The 24,836-nt window shown below is 37.5% G+C and overlaps 1 protein-coding gene across 1 annotated transcript in view; it reads right to left on the bottom strand.

The window, feature by feature from the left end:
- The window catches only part of CNTNAP2 (contactin associated protein 2), an 850,526-nt gene that overhangs the window by 601,039 nt on the left and 224,651 nt on the right, over positions 1-24,836 (bottom strand). Inside the window, exons 7-8 of the mRNA XM_087917173.1 lie at positions 7,374-7,517; positions 3,730-3,994 (exon numbers count right to left, since the gene is read on the bottom strand). Of these exons, the coding sequence (XP_087773299.1) occupies positions 3,730-3,994; positions 7,374-7,517 (409 nt within the window). The remainder of the gene's footprint in view (positions 1-3,729; positions 3,995-7,373; positions 7,518-24,836) is intronic.

Below are 24,836 nucleotides of genomic sequence, written 5' to 3'. Positions count from 1 at the left end.
TTAATATCAGTTTCTACAATTAATTGAATAGATTAATATTTTTGAAATATATAGATGATTTATAAGGTAATTGAAAAAAAGAATACCATGCAGAATCTGACTTAAAATATATATGCATATGTGATATGTAGTAATTAGGAGAATATTGTTAGCAATGTAGAATGTGTTAATTAAAAAATGACTATACTATGATAAATTTTTACAATGAATTAAAGGGAATAAATTGAAGGAATGTATAAGGTAAATAGGTGGCAAATTCTAATTGAGATAAAAGGGACAATTTTTTGAATTATTAGAATAAGGATAAAATTTATTGAATAATGAATGGAATAACAATATGTGATAAAATTGCAAATGTGATAGATAAAAGCAGTATGTGTAATGAATATGAAATGAAATAAGAATCTTAGATAATATTATAAAATAAGATGAGAATATTTTAAGAAAAATGAAATAAGTTAAGATATGAACAGGGATTGGATAAAATAAGTGTAATGAATTTAATATGTGAGATATTTAAAGGAAAATAGAATATGTATTAATGTGATATGAAATTGAATAAGAAAGATGAATATGTAAGATGAATATGTAAGATGATCATGTTTGTACTGAAATGTAAAAACTTGGAACCACACTGTTCGCCAAAAGAGATGTTTTTTAAAATATAAAAATAAAAAAAAATATTTTTTTAAAAAGGTTTGTCCTGATTTAAGTTTATTCATGTCATTCTTTAAAAATGTTGCTATACATTGATTATAATATTTATTAGTGACATATCCTCCATTGTGTTTGGAAGAATAATTTCTTTCCTCACCCCACAACATATCCTTTATCCCAAAGTGATTGAATTCAGCTCCATTATGAATTTTAACACTATACTCCAGACAGATAAACTTTCAACTATTTATACTTAAATATAACTAATTCAATAAGTAAGAAATCGAACATATAAACAAGCTAAATACACTACTAACATGGGCAGCATCCTGCCCATACCCTTTTATCTTTCTTGGTGATTTCAATCTACCTCATATTGACTGGACCCTAAATGAATGTACAACTGAAACCATACATGCAACCTTCTACAATGCTGTTACAAATCTGGGACTGGAACAACTAGTAACCAACAACACTAGACTAAACAACTGCCTCGATCTCATCTTCTGCAATAGTTTGAATTTAATTTACGGAATACAAACTAAAGAACCCTTTTCCAGCAGTGACCACAATATGATTGACTTTTGTCTCAACATACGCCCACACAAAAACCACCACAATGACGTTATCCCCAATTATAACTTCAAAAAAGGCAACTATGATCTTATAGACAACGATCTCTCATCCCTTGATTGGCAATCTCTATTCACTGGATGCAATACTGTTGAAGACCATTACAACATATTTTTACTTGAAGTCAAAAGAGTCATCAAACTATATGTACCAACAACAACTCCCAAAACAAAACAAAAAAACAGATTACCCATAACAATAAGGAAACTTCAATCCAAAAAGAGATCACTCTGGCAGAAAAACAAATCTGGTCATGTTGCCAATTTCAAAAGTCAATACAAAAATTCATGCCACCAGATAACGACTGAATTCACCAATTATCACATTAAACAAGAGGAAAACCTTCTAAGCACCAATTTCACCTGTGCTTTTTACAATTTTGTAAACAACAAACTAAAAGACTCAAGATCCATCCCACCCCTGATAGGACCTAATGGTAAAGACTGCAACGATGACACCATTAAAGCCAACATCTTTAACACATTCTTTGGCTCAGTATTTGTAAACAGCAATGGATCATGCCCAATATTTCCTAGCTGAACCACAGATAACTACAATGATCTAATACATATCAATTTTACAGAAGACAATATTGAAAAAGCACTTCACAATCTAAAACCATCTCTATCTATTGGACCGGATGAAATATGTGCCTACTTCTTAAAAAAGCTACCCACTGCCATAGCCAAACCTCTAAGCATAATCTTTGAAAAATATTTCAGGACCAGCTCCTTGCCTAACCTATAGTCACAAGCCACGGTCATCCCCATCTTCAAAAAGGAGACCCCAGCCTAGTTGAAAATTACAGACCAATCTCCTTATGCTGCCTCACCTGTAAAGTCATGGAATCAATTATTAACCAATCCATCATCCTCCACTTAGAGACAAACAACCTACTCTCCAATAAACAATTTGGTTTCAGAAAAAAACTATCCTGTAATCTGCAACTCTTACACTGCAAAAACATATGGATGACACAACTCGATCAGGGCAAAGCAATAGACGCAATCTACTTAGACTTCTGTAAAGCCTTTGATTCAGTGGTACACGACAAACTACTCCTAAAAATAAAATCCTATGGTATCTCTGGACAACTGCATAACTGGATAGAAGCATTCCTGTCAAACAGACAACAAATGGTCAAAATTGGGAGTGTCCTGTCAAATTCTGTACCTGTCAATAGTGGTGTCCCCCAAGGCAGTGTTCTAGGACCAACTCTCTTCATACTCTGCATAAATGACCTCTGTGATCATATTAAGAGCAACTGCGTTCTTTTCGCTGATGATGTAAAGCTGTTCAATACCACAGACAATACTGCTACCCTTCAAAAAGATCTTGACTATGTATCAGAATGGTCAAACAAATGGCAACTTCAAATCTCAACAAATAAATGCTCTGTCTTACATATTGGCAAAAAAAATCAGAAAATAAAATACAGGCTGAATAGTCAAGACCTTGTTGATGATCCAAACTCTGTCAAGGATCTTGGAGTACTATCTCTAATGATCTAAGTGCTAGAGCCCACTGCAACTACATAGCCAAAAAGGCATTAAGAGTTGTTAACCTAATCCTACGTAGCTTTTTCTCTGGTAATATCACACTACTAACTAGAGCATACAAAACATTTGCTAGACCAATACTTGAATACAGCTCATCAGTCTGGAACCCACATCATGTATCTGATATTAGCACAATTGAGAAAGTCCAGAAATATTTCACAAGAAGAGTTCTCCACTCCTCTACTCATTGTAGAATACCTTATGCCACCAGACTTGAAATTCTAGAACTAGAAAACCTTGAATTACGCCGTCTTCGGTCTGATTTAAGCATGGTATATAAAATCATACATTGCAATGTCCTACCTGTCAATGAATACTTCAGCTTCAACCATAACAACACAAGAGCACACAATAGATACAAACTCAAGGTTAACCGCACCAAGCTTGATTGCAGGAAATACGACTCCAGCAACAGAGTGATCAATGTCTGGAATACTCTACCCGACTCTGTAGTTTCTTCCCCAAACCCCAAAAACTTTAACCTTAGACTGTCTACTATTGACCTCACCCCTTTCCTAAGAGGTCTCTAGGGGGCGTGCATAAGCGCACCAACTTGCCTACCGTCCCTGTCCTATTGTTTCTTTTATTTTTATTTTATTTTTCTTATATGTACCCATTTCATGTATTCATAACTATGAATACACTTATACTTATTATCTTGTAAACAATTGACAAATCAAATAAATAAATAAATAAATAAATTCCTTTACAAAAAATAAAATATAACTTCTATTTTTTCATCAAATCTAAAACAAAAATTTTTTGGTAACCAAGTAACTTTCTATCAAGTAGGAAAGTTCAAAATCACATGAAGAAATACTTTATAATACACACACACACACACACACACACACACACACACACAAGTTGCTATGCTCACCTGAAGATATGTTGATTTTATTCTTCTTCACTCCAGTAACATTGATACGGACATTGATTTTTCCCTCAGTCAAGTCAATCTGTATACTTCCCAATCCTTCAGCAAAATTGCTGAATAACAAAACTCCATTTGGATTCCATGTTCGAAATTGAAAACTGACTGAGAATAATTCACGATTTGGATGGCCAGGCACTTCCAGGAAACTAGTAGCATTGAAAAATACTGGCACTGTATGAGGCTCCACACAGGAAAAGCTTAAATTCCCCTATGTAAAAACAAAATGAAAAACATATAATAATATCTACATAGCTTCGCTAATAAAATAATTGTATTGACCCAGTGAAATATAGACATTTATAACATATTAATTTATAGAAAAATATGTAATAATTAAATAATAGTGACAAGTATTATTCTTCTAAATCGTTTAGACAATCCTTGGAATTAATAAATATTCTAAAATATCCAGGTATACTATTGTACCTGGAAAGCAGAAAGGAAACACAGATGTAATAAATATATAATATTGTTCTTAGATATTTAAAAAAAATTAAAAACACCTGCAACAACCTTGTTTGGGTTATTTTTAATTTGTAATACAACTGTGGAGACAGAGGCTGAGAGAGCATTATTGCCCTGAAAGTCTACAGTGTGTCAAAATTAATATTTAAAGACATCTGGCTATTAGACTAACATTTATGCTTTTCTGATTTAAAAAAAACCCACAAAATAGATTAAAGGCTAAGTATAAGGTAGCCTTTCTTTTAAATTTCTAAAGGGATATATTACTGAAGCCATTTTTTTACATTAATGCAATTTCCCAGAGCAATAATAACAATAAAGTGAATATGAAGAAAAGAAATGAAAATCTATGCTGATTTAATTAGTACAAAATTGATCTTGTTTTCCTACTAGTAAGGCAATAGAGATAACTCAGCTTGAAATAAATGCCATTTTTACAGCCACAATTTCTGTTGGAAAATCAAGTAAGTCCTCCAAAATAATATGTTGTTGATGCACTAATGCATTTCTACACTACATATACAAATTCTTGCAACAGTGTTAGAAATACAGTATAAAACATCAATAATATAGAACAATATTGCATTCTGTATCAGTTCCTTGGATCGCTCTCTCTGATGAAGAATGCAATTACTTATTCAAAGGTTTTGTTATTCAAGGGACAATTTGGAAATCAGCTGTTAAATGTCATAAAACCTGATGATTAGTGTATAAAGGTTATTTAGTCACTCTACAATATGTTCCTCAGCCACTTTAGGCATCTTTGAAGATATCTGAAAAGCAGTTGTATAAAGTAATTCTTAGAGCAAAACACAAGAAGAGTAGGGAATCTTTAAATAAGAAAAATATGAAGATACACGAAGTAAAAAATGGGAAATAATCATAAATCCAAAGATTAAATATTTAAATGCGGGTGTAAAAATAAAATGACTTTTTTTAAAAAAACAAGCTGTAACATAGTAATAGTAGAATTAGAGACTTTTTTTTAAATGGAGAGCCTGAGATTGTGAGAATCTATACTGCTCAAATAGCCTAGAGAGGAGTTGTGGCTCACCTTTTTGGGCTCCTGTGCCAAAAATTGCATGCTCGCACTCGTATGCCAGCACCCAGAAGGCAATACATGCACCCCCACACCCGCTGAGCATGCGCGCGCAATCCCCCTTCTCCCCGCCAGCCCCTTACTGCACAGTGCGCCTCCCAGCTGATTTTCAGCCTGTTTGAGGCCTTTTTGGCCTCCCAGAGGCTCAAGGAAGCCTCTGCAGCCTATGGAGGCCGAAAAATGGGCCTGTTTCATCACTTCCGGTATTTCCGGAAATACAGGAAGTGATGAAACAGGCCTCTTTTTCAGCCTCCAAAGGCTGCAGAGGCTTCCCTCGAGTCTCTGGGAAGACGAAAAAGGCCCCAAATGGGCCAAAAAATCAGCTGGGAGGCATGCGCATGTGCAGTGTAGGTAAGTGTGGCTGGGGATCGTGTGCCCGCACAAATGGCTCTGCATACCACACGAGGCACACATGCCATAGGTTCGCCATCATGGCTATAGAGTCTCAAAAGCCTATGAAGAACCTCAAAAGTCTCAAAGTCGTATGGAAAAATATGGATGTATTTTTTTAAAATGATGACTTCTGATAAGAACTACAGTACAAAAAAAACAAAAAACAAAAAACCAGTAATAGCTAGACCAAAGAGATAGCAGTGTTCCAGTATTTGAGGGGCTGCCACTATGATGAAGAGGACAAACTATATTCCAAAGCACTAGAAAGCAAGACAAGAACCAATGGATGAAACTAATCAAGGAGACATGCAACCTACAACTAAGAGAGATTTCTTAATAGTAAGGATGATCAATTAGTTGCTAAGTTGTTGCTAAAAAATTACATTTTTAATTTTTCAGAAAGAATGTTACAAACAATGAAGTGTTCAAATCAGCTATTATCACATGTAAACTTTGCACTATTTATTTCATGCACTCATTATGCACATTTGTTAATCCAATATAAGTGGATTACCCAATCCAAAGAGTGCAGCATAGATTTATAAGATAATGTTTAATGGTCTTTGGCAAACATATCATAATACCCTTCCAATTATCTTGCTGTTCAGAAAAAAACTAGTATATCACCCATAAATATCAATACATTAATAAAAATGCATCCATCAAAGGGCATACAAAAATATAGCCACCCAAGACCTATTAAGTATCTAAAGTTAGCCTAGTTTAGCAGGATAGCCTGAGGAATACACGATATGTTATTTTGAATGATATACTTGCCTAAAAATAGTTTTGAAATTACTTATGGCAAGAGCAACAGTGGAGATTAAAAACAATATATATATTTAAAAAACTAGCCTCAGTGACACAAATAAACTTGTTTTAATGTGCTTATGTGAATTATTTAAATTTTGTTAAAGAACTAGCTGATAACCCAGTGCTGCCCGGGTATTTATTTATCCCAGTCCTGAATTTGTAAGTCAGAACTCACGCTACTGTACTGCCTCTCATGCAGCATCACAATTCTTCTATTCCTGCATAAGAGAGAGCTCCCTTGTGGAGTATTGTGAAGCTGTTACCAGAGCAAGTCCACTGTGCTGTACAGTAGAAGCCATTTTAAGGCAAAACCCCACCAAGGGATGTTTGGGGTGTCTTATTCTCTACAGTATTTGTTTCCAGAGGGTAAGTCATCTGTGTACCAAATTTGGTTGAAATTGCTTGAGGCATTCCAGAGTTATGCTGGAACACACACAGAGAGAGACATTTTTATATATATAGATATTTTCAAAATTGCAATCTGGTTTATGAATTTCAACACAAATGACTAAACAACAAGTAAGGATCATTGTGCAATGCTTTTCTTTTTTTCACCTCTTGAAATCCCAAATATAACTTTTTTTAACTGATAATATGTGAAGCTTAACAGCTTTCATTTGGATTATCAAATAGACATTCACTACATGATGGGAAAAAATTCCAAAGATCCATTTAAAAATTGTTCTTAATTCAGTTTGTTCACACAAATGCTAAAATGTGTATCTAGATATGTAGTATAAAAATGGATTTCAAATATATATGAATAATATGCAAACTGCCATTTTTCCCTTTAGATGACATAAAGCAATGTACTGACCCCAGTAGAAGGTTCCAGCTTCTTCCTTCTGGCCATATCTGTGATATTGTTGGTATTGTAGATTATGCTTTCCATGCAGCCTTTGAAATTCTTTCTGCTGTTTGAACTGGGCTTCCCAGAAAAAGGCATGCCTCCAAATGTTATCTTTGAAAAGAAATGTGAAATATTTTACAAGGATGGCAAGCTGCCCAATCTCTCCCATATTTTGTGTGTAAATAAGTGAGTTAATCAACCTGAATCAACATTAATATACTTGCACAATTTACATCACAAGATGAAGCAGTTTGCCATTGTTTCTTTAAGGAGATATGATGTGATATAATATTATACAATCAGCAAGGTAAAGCTAGATGCTGTTGTTTGCAACCTCTGCAATTTTATTTCATGTTATGCATTGTTGATCATTCAAGGTAACTCATTTTCTCAATAAAAGTACATATTGATGGTTTCTGTTGGTTCTTGCAGATAGGTCTTCACTAGAATGATCAACAATACATGAGTTATCTTTCTGTCAATTGCATGAATTCCCACATTCTATGGAAATTTTAATTTTAAGGCACCAAGTATTATACTTCAAGCTGATACTGTGTTTCTCATATAATAAGGCTGGGTCTTATTTTTTTTTTGAGCCCCGAAAAAATGGCTAGGATGTCTTTTGGGGGTGAATTAATTTCTCCCCCTGCGCACTCTCGCCTAGAGCACCCTGCAGGCAGCCACGCCTCACTACCAGCCACTCCTAACGGCCGATCATGGTGGAGCATGGAGGGCTCCCTACCCCCACCAAGTGCCTTTGCTGCAGACCTGGGTTAGCGGGTGGGCGGCATCAGCATGGATGTCTGCCAGCAGGGTTTCAAATGCTTCTTGGGCCTCCATAGCTTCTATAGTTCCCGCTGGCGCTGGCACCTCTCACCAGCGCCGTCTCCAACAACAGCATTTGAGTCGCTCCTGCTTTCCCCCCCATCCCCGCAACAGGGAAAAAAACATTTTGAGGTACCTGGGAGTGCTGCGTGTTGCGTTTTCGTTTAATTCCAAGTGGCTGGTTGGGCATGAGAAGAGCTGAGTGAGCGTCTCTACAGCTGCTACCCTTGGTACTCCAGCCTCGGGCTCTGCAAGTTTCCAAAAGTCCTGGTGCACGCCCATTCCTGCATTCCAAGTGTGCCTAGGCCGAGCTGCAGCTGTCCCTCTCACCAGCGCTGTCTCCAACAACAGCAGCGGCAGGAACTGTGGAAGCGTTTCAGCCACTTCTTGGGTGGTGGAGCCGCTTCTGTAACTTCCATGTAAGGTACAGAGGCCTGGGAAGTGGCTGAAATGCTGCCGGCAGACATCCACGCCAACGCTGCCTGCCCGCTGACCAGGGTCTGCAGCAAAGGTGCTTGGCAGGGGTAGGGAGCCCCCCGCTCTGGCATGATTGGCTGTTAGAAGCGGCTGGTGGCGAGGCGTGGCTGCCTGCGAGGTGCTTCTAACGCCAAGTCCCCCCTTCCCTTCCCTCCCATTTTGCATGTTTTAAAATAGGCCTAAATTTAAATTCATTTTATGCCTAGAAAACATTCTGGGACTTCCTATTGGGAGGGCATATTGTTGGAGAAACACGGTAATAACTTAGACTGTGAAATTCCTTTTATAAATTTTGAATGGAATACAGTCCACAGAATATTTCCTGTCTTATCTTTCCTGTTGAATCATCTCCCGATATGTTTCCCCTAAACAAGAAGGTTGGATTGGGATACTCAGAGCATTACATGAAACATAACATCTGAAATGCAATGGCTTTCCTGGCACAAGGCAATGCGTATTAGCATGTATCCATTTTACAGAGAAAGTAATTAATTGCACAATCAAAGCAGTTTAAAATGGGCTCGTCAACTCCCCTTAATGTAGAAAATAGGAACTCATTTAATTTAAGAACCCAGGAAATGAATGAAAAATGCAAAAAAAATTACTTATTGCACCTTAAGAAACAGACGTGAAGATGAACCTGTCCTTGAGTCCTACAACATTTGTGGCATGCTTTGCTTTTCCTAGAAACCATACAGTTCCAAAAACTGCAAACTTGTGACAAGATTTCAACAATGAGAACTACATCAATGGTTTAGTCTGTTCTTCATAAGAGAGGAAAATTTGTAAAAATAAATGGAAGTATCTGCTACAACTGTGGACTTTATTACAACTCTATCTAATAAATATAATTAACTACTGAGACAATGAAACTGGCATCCAAAAGCAAAATATACAAGAACAGCTTTGGCATCGTTGCAGATAGATTTTAGTGGAACTGCAGTATTGAATCTTGAAAAGTAGAGGAAATGCAGTTCTCCACTAAAGGAAAAGTAGTATAAAGAATGGAAACAAATATGAACTGATCAGACATATTAGTTTAAAGCAGTTTGGCAAACCTTTTCAGCACCAAGTGCTGAAATGGAAGTGCACGCGCAAGTGTACATGCACTCATGTACTGGAAACCAAAAGAACAGATGATCTTTCAGTTTCCAGTGCTCCTAGTCTTGCGGTTTCCAGTGTGCCTGATTTTCTGGTTTCTGGTGCACATGTGTGCACAAAGACCAGCTGGCCAGCGTGCATGCACTGGCTCTGCCCTGATCTTTTGGGGGTCCTCGCACCTCCCTGCCCATCCCCCTGGTCCCCGTCGGAATGGCAGGAGATCCCCACTGATGACCCAGTTCCACAGCCCTGGACAGGGAGAGAAAGTTGGGAAGGGAATGTCATCTTCCTCAGCTGGAAAGCTTTAGCTCCTTCCTGGCTTCAGATGGGGCGTAGGTGTTTCTGGGGCTTGGGTTGGGGAGTCAGCAAGTGGGAGAGCTTCACCCCAACTATGGCCAGGATGAAGTGCCCCTTTCCAGCCCACCACCAAGAACAAGCCAGTGGAAAGTCCCCTTTACTTCTGCCAAAAGAGCATGATTGCTTCCCGGCTAGCACGCCTCTTCCCCTGGCATTGGACAGACGTTCCTCCCACATGGAATCAGCTCCTGTGCAGTCCCGCCTCCCCAGAAGAGCAGCAGTGACAGCCACAACAGGAGCAAGAACTGCTGCCACAAGAAACAGGAGTGAGAACTGCTGCTGCCCTTTCACCCCTGGTGGCAGCAGGAGCAGTGGGTGGGGAAGTTGACCTGTTCAGCCAGCAAATGCTGCTGCTGCTGGGGGTGAAAATGTGGCAGAGGTTCTTTCTCCTGTCTCTCTCCCTGTGCCTACCACTGCTGCTCTTTTGGGGAGGTGGGGCTACACATGTGCACTACTGCCACCTCCTCAGCCCCAGCAGTGGCGGTTCTCACTCCTGTCTCTCGCTCTGTGCTTGCTGCTGCTGCTCTTTTGGGGAGGCGGGCTGTGCATGTGAACCACCACCACCCTCTCACCCCCAGCGGTAGCAGGAGGAGCAGTCTGGGCAGCGTTTGCTGGCTGGGCAGTCAACTGCCCCATGTCTGAGCTGGCCCGGTATGTCAGAACCTGGAAGAGCAAGGGGAGCAGAGCTGCTGGCCAGAACGGGTGGGCCGGGCTTTCCTTCCTCCCTGCCCAAGTGGGCATCTTGCATGGGCCCAGCCCTCCAGCCAATGGCACAGATGCGCATCTGCGGTCCAGAGTGCCTGGCTGGCAGGTTTGCTGGGAAGATGATCTTCTGGTTTCTGGCATGGATGCACACTTGCCAGCGAGTCTTCATGCACACATGCATTCCAGAAACCAAAAGACCAGGCGGACGATGTGGATGCAAACTCTGGGAACTGGAAGATTATCTTCCCATCATGCACATGCTTTTCTGGTTTTTGGTGTGCATGCGCACGTGAAGTCCAGCTGGCTGGCACACCAGAACCCAGAAGAGTAATGGGCAATGGCAAGCATGCCCGGGAGAGATGGCTCTGCATGCCACTTCTGGCACACATGCCATAGGTTCACCATCACTGATTTAGAGTTTAGTACATGTCAGAATACATAATTGTGATATGACAGAAATACTGCCAAAACATAGCTAAACGACAGATCATTCTTCCATTTTTTGCTAATTGAAGTAAGAGATAATGAAATTCCCTATTCACAACTCATCAAGTAATAGGGCACTGAGATACTCTGGAACCCAACAATTGCTATCAGAAATGCCAACATATGAAACAAAACAAAACAAAATGAAAATAACATAACATAACATATAACATAACATATAACATAACATAACAGGTAAGTGAAGAATGCTAGCAACAATCAAATATGTTCTTCACATATATTCAAAGGAAGGGAAAGGAATCATTATTTGTTGTTGTTATTATCATGTCAGACCCATCGCAACCCCAGGACAAATTCCTCCAGGCCTTCCTGTCCTCTACCATCCTCATGCTAACTGCTTCAGTGACTCCATCCAGGCATCTCATTCTCTGCTGTCCCCTTCTTCTTTTGCCCTCAACCGTTCCCAGCATTAGGCTCTTCTCCAGTTAGTCCTTCCTTCATATTAAGTTTTTGAGTTTCATCTTCAGGATCCGGACTTCTAAAGAGCAGTAAGGGTTCATCTCCTCTAGGACTGATAAGCAAGGTTTGATTGCCTTGCAGTCCAAGAGACTCGCAAGAGTTTTCTCCAGCACCATAGTTCAAGGGCCTCAATTCTTTGGCATTCAGCCTTTCTTATGGTCCAATTTTTACAGCCATATATTGCAACTGGGAAAACCATAGCCTTGACTATACACACTTTTGTTGGCAGGGCTATGTCTCTGCTTTTTAGTATGCTGTTTAGATTTGCCATAGCTTACCTCTCCAGGAGCAAGTGTATTTTAATTTCTTGGCTGTAGCCCCCAACTGCGGTGATCTTTGTGCCCGGAAAATAAAATCTGTCACAACCTCCATTTTCTCCCCATCGTTTTCTTCCCCATCCAGAAATTGAGATGGCCGGATGCCATGATCTTAGTTTTCTTAATGTTGAATTTCAAGCCAACTTTTGCACTTTCCTCCTTCACCCATATCAAGAGGCTCTTTAGTTCCTCTTCAGTTTCTGCCATTAGAGTGGTGTCATCTGCATATCTGAGGTTGTTGATATTTCTCCCAGCAATCTTAATTCCAACTTGTGATTCATCTAGTCCCACTTTTCTCATGATGTGCTCTGCATATAATTTAAATAGGTAGGATGACAGTATACAGCCCTGGCAGAGCTACTTAAATCATACTTTGAATTGGTGTTTCCAGATGAGGTTATACCAGACAATTTTGCAGAACAGGATGAATTGTGATACATACTTGGTTAAAAATTACTAATTATATTGAATGACTTTAAATGTCTAATGTCTAATGAATTTGTATTCCAAACTACTAAAGGAAATTGCAAACGCTCTAACAAAATCTGTGTATTTTGGATGGTTAATATTAATTGATTAATTGCTCAGTAGTTGCAACTGCCAAAAAGTAAATACAGTCCTAGATTACAGATTATCAAGATCACATGAAACATTAGTATCACTTTGTACTGCATTGGCCATTCCTGGAAAACTGTGGCTAGTTTTGTCACCATGATACAAAATTTGATGTTGAGACTTTAGAAAGAATACAGAAATGAGCAACAAAGATAATCAGGGGACAGAAGGCTAAGGTGTATGATGAACTGTTGCAGGAACTGGGTTTGCCTAGTCTAACCAAGAGAAGCACTAGGGATAACATGATAGCAGTCTTCCAATATTTGAGGCATTGTCACAAAGGATTGGATCAACCTATTTTCCAAAGAAGTACTAAATAGAAGGTTATCAAGGAGATATCCAATGTAGAATCACGGAGAGATTAATGGCAGAACATTAATCATGAGAAATGTGACTATCAATGGAATAGATTGCTTCCAAATGTTATGGATACTCCATCACAGGTTTTAACAATAGATGGAATAGTAATTTGTCTGGAATCATTTGGGATTTACTGTTTGAGCATAAGGTTGGACTGGAAGACTGCCAGGGTACCTATTATTCTATTATTCTTTCTTATTGTCTAGTTTAGTTTCTTTAGTATTCAGTAAGCCTTCATAGCATTTTACATTCAGGGCATTTTTTTCATTATCTTCCAGATGTTCTTCTAATCTCATTTTTTTCTTCAGATATCTGGAGTATTGCAATATTCCATATCTAGCAAAGATTTTCATAAATAAGTCTATCAAAGTCACTATGTTCACGAAGGGCATGATTTTTCTGATGTTCCTATCCAGGGCTTCTAGTTCTATTTGAGTCCATGTACTATTCCAGTTATATATCTAATTAATAGAAATGCCCAGGTGTTAATTGCCTTGATGGTATGTTTTTCATTGAATCTTAATCTTAAGATCTTTACTCTTGTGATGCTTTTACTGCTTCTTCTTGACATCAGTGCACTTGATGTTGTCAGCTTGAAGAATGCCCAGGTATTTGTAATGATCTTCATCCAGTCAATTGTTGTTATTGCTATATTACTTTACTATGATTGGTAAACAGTAAGTCAGTTCTTTGGTTTATGCATTTTTATATAGCTATGGTATATATTCCTGCCAATGATATGAGATAGGGAGATGTTGTTTGATGTTGTTAAACATATTTATTGCACAATGTAAGACGTTCCAAGTAAAGCTCCCTTTTGCAATTGACTCATAATAATTTTGTCAATGCTGATTTCATTCACATTATATTCCAGATGTTTTGGGATTGCACCCAAAACATTGGTTTCTTTGGTCCCAGTCATTTTGCTTCTATTGCAGGTCATAGTATTTTGTTATTTTATTCAGTTCTTGTATTATTATTATATAGTCAAGCTATTTTCCAAAGCACCTGTAGGCCAAACAAGGAACAATGGATGGAAACTGATCAAGGAGAGATTCAATCTGGAAATAAGGAGAGATTTTCTGACAGTGAGAACAATCAACCAGTGGAACATCTTGCCTTTGGAAGTTGTGAGAGCTTCATTACTTGAAACTTTCAAGAAGAGATTGGACTGCCATTTGTCAGAAATGGTGTAGGGTCTCCTGCTTGGGCAGGGAGTTGGACTAGATTACCTACAAGGGCCCTTCCAACTCTGTCAATCTGTAATCAATTATACTGTTTCCAGATACTGCCAGATTCACTATCCAGACCAGATTTATTGTCTTATCAACAATAGAATATAATAAAAAAAATTGTTGGCCAAGTGTGATTGGACACCCAAGGAATTTGTCTCTCAGTGTACATAAAAGAAAAGATACATTCATCAAGAGTCAAGAATCATAAGGTACAACACTTAATAATAGCCATAGAGTACAATAAGCAATCTAATTATACTAGGAAACAGTCAATATTTATTTATTTATTTGTCAATAGTTTACAAGATAATAAACATAAGTATAAATACAGGAAATGGGTACGAATAATTGGAGAAAATAGGACAGGGACGGTGGGCACAATTGTGTGTTTATGCACACCCCTTACATACTTCTTAGGAAGGGGGTGAGGTCAATAGTGGTTAGTTTGAGGGAAAAGGAGTGTGGGTTTGGGGATGTGACAACAGAGTCAGATAGTGTGTTCCAGGCATTGGCCACTCTGTTGGTGAAGTCATACTTTCTGCAATCAAGTTTGGAGTGGTGTATATTAAGTTTATATCTATTGTGTACTCTTGCATTGTTGCAGCTGAAGGTGAAAAAGGCATTCATTGATAGTACGTTAAAGCAGATTATTTTATAAACTATGTTTAAGTCAAACCATAGGTAACATAGTTCTAGGTTGTCCAGATTCAAAATCTCAAGATTGGTGGTGTAGGGTATTCTGTTGTGAACAGAGGAGTGTAGTACTCTTCTTGTGAAATACTTCTGGACACACTCAATTATATTAATGTCCAAAATATAGTGTGGATTCCAGACAGCTGAGCTGTATTCAAGTATTGGTCTAGCAAAGGTTTTGTATGCCCTAATTAGTAATTCAGTATTACAAGAGGAGAAACTTATTAAAATTAGATTTATAACTGTTGAAGCTTTTTTGGCAATGCTATTGCAGTGAGTTATTGGGTCATTAGTGCTTAGGTCATTAGATATGATTATTGCAAGGTCCTTGGCAGAATGAGGGTCGTCAATGAAGTCATATCTGCCTAGATTGTATTTGCTGTACTGATTTTTTTTTTTTTTACCAATGTGTAGGACAGAGCATTTGTTGGTCAAGATTTGGAGTTGCCAATTGTTTGACCATTCAGACACATAATCCAGGTCACTTTGAAGGACGGTAACATTATCAGTTGTGTTGAATAGTATCAGTGGTATATAAATATAAATCGTAAGGATACAAGCGACAAAGTTACAGTCATACAGTCACAAATGCAAAATGGAAAGGAGTGCTGAGAAGATTAATAGTAATAGTAGTGCAGACTTTGTAAATAGTTGGACAGTGTTGCGGGAATTATTTGTTTAGCAGAGTTATGGTGTTCAGGAAAAACTGTCCTTATGTCTAGTTGTTCTGCTATGCAGTGCTCTATAGCATCGTTTTGAGGGTAGGAGTTGAAACAGTTTATGACCAGGATGTGAGGGATCTGTAAATATTTTCACAGCCCTCTTTTTGACTTGTTCATTATACAGGTCCTTGATTGAAGGCGGGTTGATAGTAATTGTTTTTTTCTGCAGTCCTAACTATCCTCTGAAGTCTGTGTCTGTCCTGAACCGAACCAGAGAGTTATAGAGGTGCAGATGACAGACTCAGTAATTCCTTTGTAGAACTGTATCAGCAGCTCCTTGGGCAGTTTGAGCTTTCTGAGTTAGCATAGAAAAAACATACTTTCTTATGATTTTTTGATAACACTTTTGATGTTAGGTGTTCATTTTAGGTCTTGTGATACGATAGAACCTAGAAATTTGAAGGTCTGTACTGTTGATACTGTGTTGTCTAGTATTGTAAGAGGTGGTAGTATGGGAGGGTTTCTCCTAAAGCAGTGGACCCCAACCTTTTTTGTGCCACGGCCCGGTACCAGCATCACAAAATAATCCACGGCCCGGTACGGGCATCAGCACGCATGACCAAGGCAAGGCGAGCTGAGCAACTGGCTAGCCAGCCATCCCCCGCTTCTCCCCGCCACCTTCAACTCCTCTTTTGTACCTCTTTTGTGCCTTTTTGTGCTTTCTTAATCTCCTCCGCCATCAGGATGGCTCTTCGTTCGAAGCCGCCCCCCCTTCAATGAAACTAAGGTGCGAGGATTCCTTCAGGACCCAAACGCTGCTTTCCAACCAGTAAAGCTCACCCGGAAGCACTTTCTCGTCAAAACAAGATGGCGGCGCCCAGCAAACTGGCAGCCCGGTAGAAAATGATCCACGGACCGGTATTGGTCCGGGATCCGGTGGTTGGGGACCCCTGTCCTAAAGTCTACCACCATTTCTACAATTTTGAGTGTGTTCAGTTCCAGATTGTTACGGTCACACCACGAGGCAAGTTGTACAACCTCCCGTCTGTATGCGGATTCATCATTGTCTCGAATGAGACCAATCATTGTCATCTGCAAACTTCAGTATTTTAACAAGATGGATCGTTTGAGATGCAGTCATTAGTGTATAGGGAGAAGTGGAGAGAGCACACAGCCTTGCGGGGGGGGGGCTGTGCTAATTGTACAGGTATCAGATATGAGTCTCCTCGCTTCACCTACTGTTTCCTGTCTGTTAGGAAGTTTATGATCCACTTACAAGTGTGTTCAGGTACTGCTAGCTGATTTAATTTAGTTAGAAAAATGACTGGAATTATGGTATTGAATGCTGAACTGAAGAGGATCTTTGCGTAGGTATTTGGAGATTCAAAGTGCTATAAGATATAGTGTAGAGCCATTAGCAGCAGCATCTATCGATCTATTTGCTTGGTATGCAAACTTCATGGGATCTAACAGCAGATCCGTAATGGTTTGCGGCACTACAGCAGTAGCCTTTCAAAGGTTTTTATAACTACAGATGTTAGAGCAACTGGTCTGTAGTCATTCAGTTTCCTGATGGAGGGCTTCTTTGGCACTAGGATGATAGTAGAGCATTTGAAGCAAGAAGAAACATAGCATATCTCTGATAATCTATTGAAGATTCAGGTGAAGATGGGGGCCAATTGGTCAGCACAGACTTTTAAGCAAGAAGGAGTTATCTTGTCTGGCCCTGGTGCTTTTCCTAGCTTTTGTCTATGTGATAGATCTTGCACTTCTTTTTCTATGATCACCAGAGGTTGTGAACCCAATGAGTTGGTGTCAGTTGTAGGAAGCTTGGCTGTTGTTGGTGTGTTGATTTCTCTCTGCCTAGGAAGGAGGTTTGCTGTAGCCAGTGATGTTTTCAAAAGTTTTCTTACAATTGGTAGGGTATTGCAGATGCTTTTCAATTTGAATTCTAAAACCCAATTCTTCATTTTTTATTACTTTCTCTATTTTATAGTCCCATCTATCCTTGCTTGAAGGCAAATAATATTTCTTGCAGATCTTCCAATGCACCATTGTTATTACTGTTGTCTCTAGTCAACAGTAGTGTTCCTCTGGTCAGAATCTGTGATCTTCTTGCAGCAGCTAACCAGGTTGTTTATTGTTTTTTCAGCTTTTTCTTCAAGAAGTGTTTTATTTTTTAATTATTTAAATACATCTTTGTGCGAACAAGTGTTCTAGGTGTTTTACATTTTAAATCAATCATATCCTTCATCACAAATACAACTTTCCAATATCACTTTCTAATATCATCTATTATCATTTTTCATCTTTATATTCTCATAAGTTACTTTGTATCAGTCTCTTTATTTTTATTCATTCTCTATCTTCCTTAATCATATATTCTACGTTTACAATTTAATCTATTCATATAATTTCATTAATTATTCAAAATTTCATTTTAATTTATGATTATTCCTTTGCTAATTTAATTGCCATATTATAAAATCTGTAACAATATATCCTCATTACTTTATACAAATAGTAACAGAATATTTAAATCATTAAAATATATTGATCAATTACTGATTTCCTTAATCATGTATTCTTGTGCTCACCATGTTTACAATTTCATATCATTCTTTTTTTTTAGTATAAATTTTATTTGGGCTTTCACAAAACATAATACAAATAAAACATCTTTTTTTGAGAATAGCATGATCCCGGGTTATCACTTTGCCATACAGACACAAACTCAATTTCATATTCATCTTTGTGTTCTATTCAATATCTTATTACTATTTTAACATTTTCTCCATAATTTTTCCCCTCTCTTGGTTTTCTCAACTTTATTTTTAATTATCTCATATCTAAATTCAATTATACAGGTGAAACTCGAAAAATTAGAATATCATGCAAAAGTTCATTTATTTCAGTAAAGCAACTTAAAAGGTGAAACTAATATATGAGATAGACTCATTACATGCAAAACAAGATAGTTCAAGCCGTGATGTGTCATAATTGAAATGATTATGGCTTACAGCTCATGAAAACCCCAAATCCACAATCTCAGAAAATTAGAATATTACATGCAATCAATAAAACAAGGATTGTACATAGAACAATATCGGACCTCTGAAAAGTATAAGCATGCATATGTACTCAGTACTTGGGTTGGGCCCCTTTTGCAGCAATTACTGCCTCAACACGCCATGGCATGGAAGCTATCAGCCTGTGGCACTGCTGAGATGTTATGGAAGACCAGGATGCTTCAATAGTGGCCTTCAGCTCTTCTGCATTGTTCGGTCTCATGTCTCTCATCTTTCCCTTGGAAATGCCCCATAGATTCTCTATGGGGTACAGGTCAGGTGAGTTTGCTGGCCAATCAAGCACAGTAATCCCACGGTCATTGAATCAGGTTTTGGTGCTTTTGGCAGTTTGGGCAGGTGCCAAGTCCTGCTGGAAAATGAAGTCAGCATCCCCATAAAGCTCATCTGCGGAAGCATTAAGTGCTCCAAAATCTCCTGGTAGGCGGCTGCGTTGACCCTGGACTTAATGAAGCACAGTGGACCAACACCAGCAGATGACATGGCTCCCCAAATCAACAGAGACTGTGGAAACTTCACACTGGACTTCAAGCATCTTGCAGTGTGTGCCTCTCCATTCTTCCTCCAGACTCTGGGTCCTTGGTTTCCAAATGAGATGCAAAAGTTGCTCTCATCAGAAAAGAGGACTTTGGATCACTGAGCAACAGACCAGTTCTGTTTTTCTTTAGTCCAGGTAAGATGCTTCTGATGTTGTTTGTTGTTGAGGAGTGGCTTTACAAGAGGAATACGACATTTGAAGTCCATGTCCAGGATCTGTCTCTGTGTGGTGGCTCTGGATACACTGACTCCAGCCTCACTCCACTCCTTGTGAAAGTCCCCAACACTTTTGAATGGGCTTTTCCTGACAATCCTCTCCAGGCTGCGGTCATCCCTGCTGCTTGTGCACCTTTTTCTTCCACACTTTCATCATCCATCAATTTAATCATACATTGTTTCATATTTTCTAAAATTATTTCTATTTCTAATATAACAATACTATCTTATGTACCTTTGCAGAATCCCTTTTTCAATTAAATTTTCACCCATTATCTCTAAATAGGCTTATACTTTCAATCCTTATACATTTTCCCTGTTTTTCTATATCTTGTTTCTGTTTTTTATAACTTCTTTTCCTTTCCTCCTTCCCCCTCTTTTTCTTCCTCCCCTTTTTGCCCCTTGTCTCTCTACTTCTAATTCTCTCTTCTGCAATCCTCTCTTCTGTTGCTTCCAAAAGAACCTCTTCCTTCTTGTGCATCTTCTTTCTGTTTTTTACGTTCCATTTTCAGTTCTTCCAAAAGTGATGCTATTTTAAACATTTTTAAACAACCTCCCGATTGATTTTAGTCACTTAAATCCAATAGCAAAAAATCCAAAAATCACCAAGAAATCCAAATAATCCAAAGCTGTTTCTTTTTGCTTCTTTTTTCTACTTTCTCTTCCTGGGGTTCTACTATTTTGTTACAAAGTTTCAGTTAGAATGTATCTTTTAGAAATCTTGTTAAAGTTTCGCTGTAAGTTCCTTTTAGTTCCAGGCAGTCTCCTCCATTTTTCCAGATCCCGCCCTTGTATTCTTTCCTTTTTTTCTCCTTTCCTTCTTTTAAAGTTTTTTGAGTATCCAAAAGTCTTTATTATCCCTTTGACATTTTATTTTCAGCTTAAATGCCTATTGATGTCAAAGTTGATTTTTGTCAATTTCTAATTTAGATCTCTTAGCTGTCAGTATAAGGAAGGAAAGAAAAAAAAAGGCAGATCCTTACCCTTCCTCTCTCCTTCGCTGCTTCAAAATCTTCTTTGGGAACAATGTTATTTTTTATACTTCAAATTCCAGGGTACCTTACGTTGTTGCTTTTTCAGTTCAACCCAGTCAACCAAAACTTTCTCTTCTTATCTTCCTCCTGTACATTCTTTTCCGGTCAAGTTGTTCTTTGAGGTGGCCATTTCTGACTACTCCTGCAACCGCCTTTGGGAAAGGGAGTAATGGCCAGCTGACAAGGAGAGATATGGCTCTCCTTGACCCTGCTGGCGGTCTCCCCGCTCTTCACCACCTCTACGGGATGGCTTAGCCCTGAATCCAGCTGGCTCGGGGTGCTCTGGTGGTGAGCATGGATTGAAACCGCGCACGATCACGGATTTCGGTCCATCGCTGAAGAAGCTCAAACCAGAAGCCAATTTCATATCATTCTTTAAGCATTTAAAAATTCCATTTAATTTATATTATCCCCTATTATATTCTCCAATATTACATTTGCTACAGTTGCTTGTATTTTATTTTCTATATATTCCCTTTCCTCTAACATCTCATTTTTACACGTATATTTTCTCTTAGCCAATAAATTCAAACTTTTAATATTATTACCTCATTATCTTATATATATGAATAACAAAATATATAATTCATTAAAAATATTATCCTACCATATGGTTATATCTATTCTCTGTCAAACTCCACATAACATTTCTTTTCATATCTTAACTGTTAATTACTTACATCATATATAAACATTTCTATCTTACTTAATTAATCTGTTATAAACTCTCATTTTCATCACTTTTACATTAACATTATTCCTTCTTGTTCTTATTCTTAATTCCAATTCCTCCAAATTTATTATATATATTTTTACTACAAATATACCTCTTGATGCGGAGTCTCCCTCTTTTCTATTTCTAACCATTATCTCTAAGTCTTTCTTTTATATTAATTAATCATTTCTTTGCTTGCTTACCATTTACTATCATCTTTTGGCTTTTTCCCTTAATCCTTTCTCTATTTATCATCATTGTCTTACATTTTATCTCCCATTTCATAAAGATTTCCCCCACCCTCTTTTGATTTCCTCTCTGTATCTCCCTAACCATTTCATTTATCAGCATTCCAATCTCAATATCTTTCCCCATTTGTTACATGTATCATTAATATCTCATATTCAACCTTTTTTCTTCTTTTTTATTATTTGTAGTTCCTTCTGTTCCATTTCACTGGCTCCTTTTTCTTCTAGCTCCTCCTTCTCCTTTGTTCTTTCTCTTTCTTCTTCTACTACCATCACCATTTCTGAATTTTCTTCTGTATTCTGTATTTTAGTGCATAAATCCAACATTCTATCCCACATCTCACTCATGGCTCAAATGTCCATCTTTTTTTCTTTGCATATATCACTCATCTTTATATTGCTTATTGTTCCAATTGTCCAGTATTCAGTAAGTTTTATTTTATTTAAACCAGTGTCATCTTTTTATTTTAAAATGTCAAAGTCCTCAAATCTTTATATCCCAAGTCACTGATCGTTCCAGGGTAGTATTCTCCTGTGTCCTTACTTTCCGATTATAATATGTTTCAACTTCCAGGGGTCTTATAATAATATTTTTCTTTTATTCTTTTTTCAATTTCTTCCTTTAATAAAATCGTTAGTTTGAAGGGATCTACAAGATTCTTCTTTCATCAACAAGTGGCACTTTTAGTTCAGTTTCACAGCCTCTTTTTCTGTTTCTTTATTTAGCTTCACCAATTTTAAAAATCAAATATCATTTCTCTTTAAAACAATTATTTCTAACATTAAAATCAATGCCTTTTGATGCCAAATCCTGTCCGATTGCCAATTCCAAATTAATATTCTTCCAAATTAATTCCTTTTCAAGTTTAAAGGGTTTTTTTTTTTTGAACTCTTTATATTTCCCAATTTCTTCTATCTTCCATTCGCCGCAAGGACAATTCTTTATTCTTATTCTTCTCTGTTATAGTCTTTTGGGGTAATACAAATAAAATAAATTCTTCTCACCCTTCTCCAAATACTGTTCCCAATCTCCACACCAGCGCTGCGCTTAGATGTTCTTCAGCTGTCCCAACTTTGTAGCAGCAATCTTGGCACGCCATTCTCTCTGTTGTGGCATAGAGAGCAAGCTTGGGGTTTCTACAAGGGAGTTGTGTTCTCCCCAGGAACCACACCAGGCACCTCTCCTTGGCTTCACTGTCCCTCCGAAGCAGCTTAAAGCTCTGTTTGGAGCCCAAAAATGGTGAGAAGCCAGAGCAGGAATGGACACCTCCATTTGCTGCTTCTGGTTTTGTTGTGATATCAGCCAGAAATCGTTTCTTCAGCTTTTTTGTAGAGCAGCTCTCTGTTGCTATCTTCTTTGTATGTTGCTTTATACACATTTGTTGTTAAAGCTTGATGTCAATCCTGAAATTGACATATACGTAGCTATTTTATTTAATCCTATCATATATTCCTTTTCTTTCTTTCTCTTTGCTGGTTATGGAGGGGGAGGATTTCAGGTTTCCCACATTCCTAAGGTGGGAGGAGTGGATATAGTGAGGGTTTTTTAGGCTAGGTGATTTTTCTTTCCATGGGAAGAGAAATTGACCCTGCTGAGACTTGGAGGTGGAGATTAATGACACCAAGCAAAGTTGATGTTAGGGAATGTAACTTTTGAAGTTGTTTCTAATTTCCAATATTATGTGGTGTAATTCTGGGTTGTGTCAGATCTGGAATTACAACAGACTTTGCCAATTTGATGCTTTCCTAAAAAGAAGAAATTGTTTTGGAAGGTGGACTTTGCTCGTTTCTTTTTAAATAGATTTCATCACTTGGAAATCTGACCCTTGATTTGTGCAGCTAAAATGAGCCCATTTGTCCCTTTCTTAAACTTTCCTACTTTTAGCCCTTGTCAAGATTGCTTTGCCTGATATTGTGTGTGTGTTTGTGTCTGTTGTCTGTGTGTGTACCGATCATATAATGCTTTGTCTTTCCATGTTTCTTTTTTCCCCCATTGGTCTTTCTTGTAGTCTAGTTTTGTCTCTTCAATACTCAATAAGCCTTCCTGGTATACTAGCTTCCGTGCATCTTCTTCACTATCCTTCAGATATTCTTTCAATGACCTTTTTTCTTCTTCGACTGTCTGAGGTATTTGCAATATTCCACCTAGTTTCCTTGGTAAGTAGAATATGTTAATATTGCTACATGGATAAGGGAATAAACTAGCTGCGATGGTTCATTGTCATTACTTTTCTAGTTTTCCTATTCAGGGCTTTTAGTTTTGCTTGAGTCTAGTCTGCTATTCCAACTGTGTATCTAATGATTGGAATTGGTTAATTGTCTCGATGGTACTACCTCCACTGAATTTGGACTTTGAAATTTTATCAATCCGCATATTTTCTAAGTGCTATCCAGTATTTTTTGGTGTCCTATTCAGTGTGCTGAAAATTATTGGGATCACCACAGCTAGTTTATGCCATATTATTTCAATTTGATTTTTACATATTGATACTTTGTGATACAATTCTTCTATTTTACTACCTCTTGGTATTTCGACATCAAGTATCCATACTTTCTCCTTTTCAACTTCTGTTCAATCTGGGGTGTTATGAGCCAAGATATTTACCAATTTGTATTTGAATATCTACAATCGTTTAACCTGCTTTTGACTACTTTTCAACTCTACATTCCTATCTATTTTCATTACTTGCAGAGGATAATTTTTACAGATGTTCTAATAAATCACTTTCATATAAATATGGAAGAATATTATTTTTGGCATATTTTAGTATTATTGCAGGATGTATATCAAATCTTATTTGTTTATCTAGTTTGTCTTCTTATTGTTTTAAACATGCATAAGAAAAATGTCAGAAGAGAAAATAGTACTTAGCCAAACTTCATTGATATCAGAAATGTTATGAAAAGTTGGATTAAGTTAGAGCTTAGAAAAAAACAAAATAAAATCTTAGGGAAACTTTCCTGTTAGGCAGTGGCTAACCATTTCTTTATTGTTGCTAAAACACAAAAAGGCACAATAATTTTTTTCCCATTATATCTTTATTTTATTTATTTGCTTGTTATATATGTATATTATCAGATTTACAGTTGTTTACAATTATTTTACAGCTCAAGACATTATACATATTTAATCACTATTTAGACTAAAAAGCCTCTAAATAAGAATTTTAAACCTTGTTCAATTTAATCTTCCCCTTTGCTAAAGATGTCCTTATTTGAGGTAATTTTTTTCTTATATTCTATTACTAGAATTATTACTAGAATAGCTTTGAGCTTATTTG

This window comes from Pseudonaja textilis, chromosome Z, assembly GCF_049901715.1.
Source record: "Pseudonaja textilis isolate UNSWEBS1 chromosome Z, rPseTex1.2, whole genome shotgun sequence".
NCBI classification, from domain to species: domain Eukaryota; kingdom Metazoa; phylum Chordata; class Lepidosauria; order Squamata; family Elapidae; genus Pseudonaja; species Pseudonaja textilis.
This window is presented reverse-complemented; position numbering and strand designations above follow the sequence as displayed.